This window comes from Salvia miltiorrhiza, chromosome 8 (genome assembly GCF_028751815.1).
Source record: "Salvia miltiorrhiza cultivar Shanhuang (shh) chromosome 8, IMPLAD_Smil_shh, whole genome shotgun sequence".
Classification (NCBI taxonomy): domain Eukaryota; kingdom Viridiplantae; phylum Streptophyta; class Magnoliopsida; order Lamiales; family Lamiaceae; genus Salvia; species Salvia miltiorrhiza.
This window is the reverse complement of record NC_080394.1, coordinates 189,670-199,611: the sequence shown is the minus strand read 5'-3', so window position 1 is coordinate 199,611 and position 9,942 is coordinate 189,670. Positions and strand designations below refer to the sequence as shown.

The 9,942-nt window shown below is 36.9% G+C and overlaps 3 protein-coding genes across 5 annotated transcripts in view; 1 reads left to right on the top strand and 2 right to left on the bottom strand.

The window, feature by feature from the left end:
- LOC130999659 (uncharacterized) overlaps window positions 1-7,135 on the top strand; it is a 42,547-nt gene extending 35,412 nt beyond the window's left edge. Inside the window, exons 1-2 of one of the 2 annotated variants that reach the window (XM_057925256.1) lie at window positions 4,582-6,164; window positions 6,675-7,135. In XM_057925256.1, coding sequence (XP_057781239.1) covers window positions 5,836-6,164; window positions 6,675-7,008 — 663 coding nt within the window. In that variant the 5' untranslated portion in view covers window positions 4,582-5,835 and the 3' untranslated portion in view covers window positions 7,009-7,135. Of the gene's footprint in view, window positions 1-4,581; window positions 6,165-6,674 lie in introns of those variants that run through there. The other variant, XM_057925257.1, reaches the window with a different exon arrangement.
- On the bottom strand, window positions 1,089-4,388 carry LOC130999655 (probable disease resistance protein At1g58602). Its single transcript, XM_057925252.1, has 2 exons — window positions 3,159-4,388; window positions 1,089-3,010 (listed from the first exon to the last, which is right to left on the bottom strand). Exons 1-2 carry the CDS (start codon window positions 4,195-4,197, stop codon window positions 1,263-1,265), a joined length of 2,787 nt encoding a protein of 928 aa, XP_057781235.1. The 5' UTR covers window positions 4,198-4,388; the 3' UTR covers window positions 1,089-1,262.
- Window positions 7,076-9,712, bottom strand: LOC130999658 (thioredoxin-like fold domain-containing protein MRL7L, chloroplastic). 2 transcript variants are annotated; one of them, XM_057925255.1, is made up of 6 exons: window positions 9,498-9,712; window positions 8,755-8,992; window positions 8,153-8,679; window positions 7,884-7,965; window positions 7,690-7,801; window positions 7,076-7,615 (listed from the first exon to the last, which is right to left on the bottom strand). In XM_057925255.1, exons 2-6 carry the CDS (start codon window positions 8,947-8,949, stop codon window positions 7,464-7,466), a joined length of 1,068 nt encoding a protein of 355 aa, XP_057781238.1. In that variant the 5' UTR covers window positions 8,950-8,992; window positions 9,498-9,712; the 3' UTR covers window positions 7,076-7,463. The 2 variants fall into 2 exon arrangements, with proteins under 2 accessions (XP_057781238.1, XP_057781237.1); XM_057925254.1 differs by having other exon boundaries at window positions 8,153-8,682; window positions 9,498-9,706.
- Between the last annotated feature and the right edge of the window lie 230 nt (window positions 9,713-9,942).

Below are 9,942 nucleotides of genomic sequence, written 5' to 3'. Positions count from 1 at the left end.
GTAAATTAATTAGTAAACATAAAGAGGAATAAATTTAGAGATAAAAAGGAATAAGTGTGAGTGAAGTAAATTAGTAAACATAAAGAGGAATAAATTTAGAGATAAAAAGGAATAAGTGTGAGTGAAGTAAATTACTAGTAAAGATACAGAGGAATAAAGATGAGGAGCTTGTGAGTGAATACATAATTTTCTATTTTTTCTTTCATTTTCTACTTAATGGTCCAACATATGTGTATTTTTATGTCTGTGTCTTAACGGAAATCTCTTTGTTAGGGTCAGTCCTATTATTTCGAGGACCTTTGGTGAAAACGAAAAAATAGGTTCCTTAAAAAATTAAACTTCAATATTTTTATTGTTAAAGTGCAATAACCAAAATACAATGATCAAATATTTATTAAAATAATTTAGAATCTAACATTTCGAAAAATAAAATCATCAATAACAACTGGGAGATCAAGTGTTTCCATACCTTATTTTCAATGCATAAAATGATTTTGTTAAGCTATAGTAATTGGCATATGGTGATTGCTGATTGGTATAGTTAACAACATCCTATATAGTATTACAAAAATAAGAGAAACAGTGCGAAGTTTTAAAAAATTCAATAACTTCACCAATCGACTTTATTATGACGGTAACACATTTGTATCAACTTGCAATTCAGAAAATAAATCGGGATTAATGTCATGAATTTAAGATTAATAAATATCTATTTATAATTAATGAGAACGAAGCCCCGTTTCAGAGAAGAACGAGGTATGCGAAGCTACTTCGTTTTGTCAAATAATATTTTTTTTTCTAATGAATTTAAAATTAATAATATTAGATTATAATTAATGAAACTATTTTTTTATTAATTATATTTTAATATAGTTTTTAAGATAATTAATTAGATTTCACCCATTCAATTAGGATATATAATTATATTTATTTGAATTAAAAAATTAATTATTATGATTAATTAATCAAAACTTAGGATGGTATATATATTTTTTTAATTTTGTTTTTTAATAATAAATATTAATTAAAGTTCATTATATAATACTAAGGAAATTAAGAACACGACCATTGTGGGACAGAGAATCCCATTCAAATTCTCGTAATTTCATTTCTAAGAAGTACCCGCAACCGCTACTCGTAAGTACAACTTGCAATGAACCAACAACATCTCTTGGTTGTTGGGAGGATGCCTATCATGCCGATTTCCAAACAACAATGCAGAGAGCATAAGTTGATGAGATACCTTACCCGATTGGAGACTACTAATAGATGAAAATTGAAGGGACATGGCTGACTTTGTGGAAATCCTCTCCTGATGCCGATACCCTCTTCCCCAATTCCGGCATTCCAAAAATCATCAGTTCCCGAAGAGTAGAAATGCCACTCAATCCATCTGGAACCATCTCCATACTAGAACTATAATAGATGTGTAATGTAGAGAGAAGGGGCATGGATCCTGCCTCCACTCTCCACTCCCTCAACTTTGGTAACTTTGATATAATAAGATTCTTGAGGCGAGGAAAACTATTTGATGGACACGTCATCTCCTCCCCGACAAATGATTTCCTCCCTAAAGTTAAAGCTGTCAAGGAAGGAAGCTTTCCCAATATGCCCATTGGATCATCCTCAATCTCACATTCTAATAGGAGCAACTTCGTAAGTTTAGAGCTCATGAAGTCACGCCCGCACTCTGTCAGCGCCTTTCCTATCTTAACACTAATCCACAAGGAATGAAGATTGGGACATGTGAATGCCTTGTTCAACACTCCCTCATTTGTTCCTAACTCGCAACCCTCTTTGATATAAACCATACAACACACTAACTTGTTCCAATCGGTAGCAATGGCATTCATGATAGTTAACAAGCTTTCATTGTCGTGTATGCTTGCATCAAAGCGTCGGAGATTCTTCATTCTGCCTATACATTTTAATTCGTGCACTCTACTATCCAACCCGATCAGACTCTCCAACACATCCACCCCCTCATCCAATGTTAATCGATAACTTCCAATATTTTCCTCATCATAATTGGGAAGAGCCAAGTGTTTTAAACATAACATCTCCTTGAAAACATTTGGAACTTCAACATTATACGAACCAGTTAAATCAAGGGTATCCATGTATACCAAATTCCTTATGGACAGCGGTAGCTTATCAAATTCACATTTTTCTAAACGCAAACGTCTAAGGTGAACAAGATTAGTGATTCCTTTCGGTAACTTTCTTCCTTGAAATTTGAATCCAACCATAACTAGATCCCTCAGCAATTTGAATTTCTGAAAATCAACGATACTTTGTAGGGAAAACTCAACAGCATTTCTGTGATTGACCATTTGAAGAGACCTTAAATATTTGCTACTATCTTCTCCAAGCTTGTCAGGTTCCAGTCCGACTTCTGTTCTGAAATGGATAGCCAAATGTAGTACTTTCATATGCGAGGAAGCTTGCTGTAGTAAGGTACTAAGTTTTCCGGTTTGATACTCCAAACTTAGCACACCAAAATCCTCTCTTTTCCCCAATTTCAAACATAGTTGTCTTACTACATCATGAAGTTTGCAGCTCCTATATTTTTCCCCAGGTGTGACACCATCATCAATTTCAACTTGGACGATGGACCTAGAGGCCAACTCACCCAAGTATAGTTCCGCTATTTCCATTAAAGTTTCCTCGTTGTCTCGAATATTCTCATGTGAAACCATACCTTGTGCTATCCATCTAGTATATAGATCCTCAACATCTATATCTTCGTCCTCTTGAAATAAACCCATATAGAGAAAGCAAGGCTTCAAATAATAGGGTAGACTTTCATAGCTTAAATTTAGCACTCCATCAATCTCATTTTCATCTCTGTATATGTAATTTTTGATATCCCTATTTACCAACTCCCACTCCTTGATCGAATTTTTCATTCTCAAGACCCCACCGAGTAAAGATATTGCCAACGGCAAATACCCACATTTCTTCACCATTTCTTTCCCAATTTTCTCAAAATTCTCTTCCAATACAAACTCTGCATTCAATTGAAATAATGAAAATGAATAATTTTTTACACTGCCACAACATGCATGCACGCACATCATTTACCAACAATGGAAAGCATATATAATTAATTTGTAAAATAGCCAAAAGCCAACTAGAACATATTATGAACTGATCACCTGGAATGTTTGTTTGGGGGAATGCTTTCTTCTTGAGTAGTTCCAAAGCATGTTCCACCTTTAGAAGCCCAAGTTCTATTGGGAATCCAATCTCGGCAACCTTTCGTTCACGCGTGGTGATCAAGATCTTGCTCTGCAAATCCTGGACAAGAAAGGCATGCTTGAGACCATCCCAATGTGAAGTCTCCCAAAGATCGTCCACAACAATCAGGCATCGCTTCTCTCTTTGTATCTCACACAGTTGCCCCATCAACGCCGTGTCACTCACATTATTCTCATTAACCTTTTCTAGTCTTAGCTGGCTGAGAATATCCTCCAAAACTGATTTTATCTGACATTGCTGAGATATACAAACCCACGCGAAAGACTCAAAGCAACTGCTTTTGGTGTGTTTGATGTGGTTGTATACCTTTCTAGCAATGGTTGTCTTGCCTGAACCTCCCATGCCCCATACTGAAATAACTCGATGCTCTTTGTCCTCGACTAGCAGATATTCAAGCTGCTTCAGCTCATCCTCCATCCCCACAAAACACTCTCCAATCTCGAATTCGGGAAAGGTTTTCCTCGACCAATTTTTGTTTCCGCCGGCAGCCGAGCTTTCCCCTCCATTTGTAGTGTTGATGATGCTCTTCTTTATGCCATTTTCTTGCATTTCCTTGTTTATCCTTTCAAGACGGGATTTGATCGGTGAAATCTCGGAGCCTAGTTGGTGGATCGACTTGTATTCTTCCAAACTACAACTACATCTGCGGACGAGCTGTCTGAGGCCTCGTCTTCTCCTTGAACACACTTGATAAGCTGCGTGTCTTTCAATGGCAGCTTCGGCTCTGTACACAAGCTCTCTGATCTCCGAGATCAAATTGAAAATGGTTTTGCTTTCGTGTCGTCTTCTGTCAGCATCTTCGAGAAGACACTTCATCTGTTTCAGCTGGATCTCGAGCTCCCTCACTTCATCGCCCACACCAGATAAAAACCTTGCTTCTTCCAACAACAAATCGCGCAAGGTTTCTAGAGCCATTGACACCACTGCTTCTGCCATTGCAACAATTCGAGGTGAGACTCAGATATCTTTGGTCTAATTGATTGGTGGAACACTCTTGATTTGCTAGTGATGAGAGGGAAGTAAATTAGTGAAGATGAAGAGGAATAAGTATAAAGGAACTTGTGGTCGTAATTTTAGAGCTGGTGAGTACAACTACCCTTCACCAATAGTCAACACATATTAAATAATGAGGCACTCTCCCGTGCACCTGGGTGTACCGTACAACTGATTTCTAAATGACACTACTTCAATATACAAATGACACTTTCAACATACAAATGACACTTGTGTCATTTGGAAATGTTCAAGTGTCATTTCCCGAATGAAGTAGTGTCATTCTGGAACCCGGGTGTACGGTACACCCCAAGATTTTGTGTTAAATAATTTGGCCTTACACCAAAGTGGAGAAATAAATATTTAGAAAGTGGAGAAATGATACATCAAAATTTATTTGTTAGTCAATTCTTAAATGATTTGTTGGATGAGTTTTTTTTTTTTTTAATTAATATTGAATGTGAATGAAATTGCAAATATAAGAATATGTGTACCAAAATATAAACAGACAGATCAAAATGACAACCTCGTCCACATATGCACATTTTTATGTCCGTGGCCTAACACAAACCTCTTTGTTAAGGTCGGTCCAAATATTTCCAGAGACTTAAGTGAAAATGAAAATATTGGCTTCTTAAGAAATGAAATTGATATTTTTATTATCAACTATAAATGGTTCATAATCGTTTTCCAAGATCAAATATAAAAATATAACTTTAATTTATAAAGTACAATAACCAAACAACAATAACTAAATATTTATTGAAATAATGTAGATCTTCTAAACATTTTGAGAAATAAAATCATTAATTACACCTCCAAGATCAAGAATTTTATTTTAACTCATTTCTAATACATAAAAATATTTTGTTGAAGCTACAATATTTAACAATATCTATAGAATATAAATATGAGAAAAAAATACAAAGTTTTAACAAACTCAAGAACTTCACCAATCAACTTTAATGGTAACACATTTATAGTATTTTCTAATGACTTTGAAATTAATAAATATTAAGTTATAATTAATGGGGGATTATTTTTAAAATTTGAGGCCCACTTATTTGTGAATCCTAAGCCTTTGGCCCTTCATTCCCTGCCCCTTAATTATTTGTGAGTTTTAAGAAATAATAAACTTAATTTAGTTGTGAGTTTTAAGATATAATAAGCTCATTCATTAGCTGGCATAATTAAATGTTTTGAGTAATATGAACTAAAGGGCTTTATGTCAATAAGAGTTCAATTATGTTATTAATAGAAGGCTTGAGAGTTAAAGAATAAAAAAGATCTGAGCTGGTATAAGAACAAGACAAGATGTATAACTAAGATAGAGAGATTAAAGCATAAAACAAAGATTTATTGAAGCCGAATGTAGTTAGCTCCAATGCAATGAATAAAAACAAAGCTGCCAACAACAAATCTTGGTTGTCGATGGGATACCTATCATGCCGATTTCCAAACAACAATGCTCGTCTCATTGCGACAATTGATGAAAACAAGAATCAGAGGGGGCAGCATATATGAAGTATATACAACCTAAGAACAAGAAACACAACGAAGCCCGGTTTGAGAGAAGGAGGTATGGGAAGCTACTTCGTTTCTCTAGCTATAGCCCTAGCCCTAGCTGTCGTTCAAGCAGCCGTGGTGGCTGATGCTGAACATATGAAGAGTGGTCTTCTTTGCAGCCAATGCAAAGCATGTGACACGGATAAGTGCCCGCCTAGTGATGCATACCCTCACATGACTGCTTTTGACGACTCCCTAATTGCTGGTGCGTTGCAGTCCGACCATATCGAGTACGGAGATAGGGGTGTCTACTCTGTGCCTAATGTTAAAGGTGGCGTGTCGGCTAAGAACAACTCCTATTTTGGCTGGGAATCCACCTCTGGTTCAGCTTCTGGCTTTCATAGGTAAATGCCTAGTTTCATAAAGGGTGGTTAATAATCATGATTTGTCTCCCCAACTTTCAATGTTTTCAAGAAATTGTTCCCAACTTCTGTTTATATTCAAAAGCCCTCAACTATCAGCATTTTCTAGAAAATATTTTGCTATACAAAATCCAGCAATTGAATGATGAGTCACCTTGCTAGATTCTTAGATGGGATTCTTTTTTCCCACCTCACTCAACAAACGACGTTTCATCTAAGAATCTGGTGAGGCGACTCATCGTTCCGTTGTCAAATTTTGTATAGTGGGACATTTTTTGGAAAACGTTGAAAGTTGGGGGTTTTTATTAATAGAAAACGAAAGTTGGGGACATTTTCTGGAAAACTATGAACCATGCTTTTGCATATGCACTACTAAACGAATCCGATGTTCGTGTGAAAGGTATATAAACAGGATGCATATATACACAGCATAGCATCTATGTATTGATTATGCAGCCTAAGCTCATATAATTTCTATCATGGAAAGATCAGATTCAGGAACTACATGGATAAATGCTCTGACGAGAGCTATCTTTCAGCAGACAAGCACGGCAGAGTAAAACTTCGAGCGTTAAAGAAACTGAGTAATCTATCACAAGCAGACTGGAAATCAGTCAATCCACCCAAGAACCTGAACCACCGCGAGTTCAGATTCTGGGTTTCTCATAGCACCGGGAAATGCCTAACGGTTTTGAAGGGGAAGACAGAGAAACGTACCTTAGGAGTTGCTGATTGTGCATTTGATGGGACCAACCCGTTTCAGCTGTTTGCCTTCCGCTTCCACTACCACAAGGCTTTCTGCTGCTGCGGAAAGTACAATGAGTGATTGCTGAACATGTAATGATGAGATTTTACTACCTTGTTCGACAAAATAAATTTCGAGAGATGAATGCAGATCAACTCTAGCACCATCACCTTTTCATATTAATGTAAATTCAAAAGTTCCATTTCAATCAGCTAATTCTAGGTGAGAAGAAAAGCTTTCGAAAACTAACAAGGAAATGACTAAGCAATCTTTATGTGCACGGTAGCAACCTATAGACCTAGTTACAATGAGTCTATAGGCCTACGAGCTATCACAAAATGCAGGTATGAAAGTATCCAACTAATAACATTATATATACGTGAACTAGCAGAAACAAAGGAACCGGCACCCAGCTCATTCGGGTTCCCATTTGTCATTCAGAAAATCTTCAAAACCCGAGTGTGCAGACTTCAAGGGAGTAAGATTTCCATTGACTGGCCAGATGGAGCCGGCATACATCCAAGAGGCAATTATATCTACGTGCCACGTTCTACTGACATTGGCTTCTGTGGTTCAACTGTAGGAATTGCTTCTTCCATGTTCTTAACCCCGGGTAGACACGGGGGCTTGGCTGCTCCGAAGTAAAAGAAAGCCATTATCTTGGACAACTCATCAGCTGTTCGGATTGCTGAAAATCGAATGATGAAAAAAGATTAGCTTTTAGCAAGGTATAAGTATCTCAAGTACGGTGTGTAACCATACCTTTCTCACGGTATAAAATTTTGCCTGCTTTAGTGAAAATGATCTCTGGGAAAACAGATACTTGCAGAGCGGAGACCAAATCAAACTCGGTGTTAGCGTCTACTGCGACACACTGTCAACCAATGCCCACGAGCAATTTATCAAATTCTATATGAATACACACACACACACACTAAAGAATCAAACCTGCTTACTCTTGGTGATGGTAGCCTGCAGTTCCATATGATCTGCACAGCTTTCTCTATTTCTTCCCGGATCCTCTCGTTCTCCTTTGGTCTGAATATATATTTAAACACTTTCTATGAGCAGAAAAGCGTTGAAACGAAAGAATGTGCTTTAAAGAACAGACAATCCCAAGAATCTTATTTAGGTAATCAAACCTCAAAACCATATACGCACATGTAAATCCTAACTAGTTGGTGAAGACTTCGGTTCGTGTAAATAATTGGAACTCGAAAAGTACCTTTTGTAACGGTTATGAACAAGAACAACTAAAGGGCTGATGTCCTTATAGATAGCCTCTTCCCACTCTGCAGTTGTTATGTCTTTGATCGGACGAATATAATCATCATCCTTCCATACTATTTCATTCTCACTGTCATAATTCTCATCGTCGTCCTTTTTGACATTCTTTATGCTGATCTTGTTGAAGAATTGACCCAAGCTGAAACCCCAGCCATCGGCATCCTCAGGCCAATTCGGATCCTCCTCCTCAACGACAAGAGGGTACTCCGCTAGAAGCTTCTGCATCCGTTTCCTCTTCTCTAGCATATCAGTCTCCTCGTCAGCATCCTCAGGAATCCTACTCATGACCTCTCTTATCTTCTGCCTCCACTCCTTTCTCTCATCTTCGTCCATAACAAATGAATCCTGATCTCCATCCTTCCCACCCGATTCTTCTTTTTCGTCGTCGTCTCCATCCCCATCACCCATCTGTAGCAGCTCCTCCACTTTGGAAACATTTACCCGACCGCCTCTGTTGCCAATACCCTGCTTCATATTTCACAGCTATATAAGCCATACATTCACACACATGATTAGGAAAAGAATTGAACTTTAAAGTACCATCACTGGTGGCCTTGTGAATTTCTTTACACGCCTCATATTGGAGGAATCCAAAATGCAGCAACGACTGCTTTGCCGTGTCAGAGAAGCCCCGGAATAGGAAGGGAGCCTCATCAAACATCTCTCATAAGAAGGCGAAAACAGAGCTTGCAGCCGCGATGTGTGGTGAATTGGCTCCATCGCGTGTAGAGCCATTGAAGAATCTGACTAACACCACTAATCAAACCAGACAACAAATCTGCAATTGAATCGGGAAAGGGGATAAAAAAAAGATCAATATAACAGCAAGCAAGTAATCCTCAAACATAAAAATGGTTCACTACTAGTAGCTTCAATATAATTTTACCAGAAAATACACTGGCCAACATTCTGTAAGTGAAAGGAGGGAAATGAATAAAGATGAATACAACAGAATTAAGTGTTCCTTCAAACATGTATATGGTCAATTTCTCAATTACCTAACTTCAATAGTTTTTAACTGTCAAAATCCAACCTTTCCATAGGTAAAAATGTAAACTTTAAACAACAAAACAAAACAGAGATAAATTACAAAAACATTACACAAGTCGTCGGCACCCATTACATAACAGCTGAAGAGAGAGAGAGAGAGAGAGAGAGAGAGAGAGAGAGAGAGAGAGAGAAAGAGAGAAATTAGGACTGCCTATCAAAGAATGCTGAACTTAATCACAATATAAATGGAAAGAATTAACAAAAAAGTAAGGAGAAAGATTGGAAGTGCTTACGACTTGAGAGGAGGAATTTATCGAACTATGTGTTGGGGTTGCTCAGATAATTTCCGCTTGAATTTGAGAAGTTAGCAGAGAAATGTTGAAATGATTTTCAGGTAAAACCCCAAACCCCCTTACACTGGTAATGGATAATGTGAGGTTTCATTTTGTTTTTCTTTTTTCTTTTGAGGAAATCCTTTTCTTTTTCTTTATTTTCTCATCTTCAGCAGACCCATAAAAGAAAAAAATTCGAACTAATTATAGAAAAAAGTACTCATTCGTTATTACCGAGCATATTATAACTCATGAACTTATTCGAGCTTTTATGAATTTTGTAAATATCTTAATTTGATTTTGATTTCTCTTAAAAAAAATCTTACTTATTTTATTTCGTAAAATTTATTAAAAAATTAATTAAATAATTTATATATTGTCGTTTTTCTTTGAAGTAATGACCCAA

Excerpts from the sequence above, each read along its gene's own strand:
- LOC130999655 (XM_057925252.1), bottom strand. The coding sequence starts at position 4,197 with ATGGCAGAAGCAGTGGTGTCAATGGCTCTAGAAACCTTGCGCGATTTG. Across the intron at positions 3,011-3,158 it reads CCCCCAAACAAACATTCCAG|AGTTTGTATTGGAAGAGAAT; the intron begins GTGATCAGTTCA and ends AATTGAATGCAG.
- LOC130999658 (XM_057925254.1), bottom strand. The coding sequence starts at position 8,949 with ATGGCTCTACACGCGATGGAGCCAATTCACCACACATCGCGGCTGCAA. Across the intron at positions 7,966-8,152 it reads GTTCATAACCGTTACAAAAG|ACCAAAGGAGAACGAGAGGA; the intron begins GTACTTTTCGAG and ends ATATATATTCAG. Across the intron at positions 7,616-7,689 it reads AATTTTATACCGTGAGAAAG|CAATCCGAACAGCTGATGAG; the intron begins GTATGGTTACAC and ends TTCGATTTTCAG.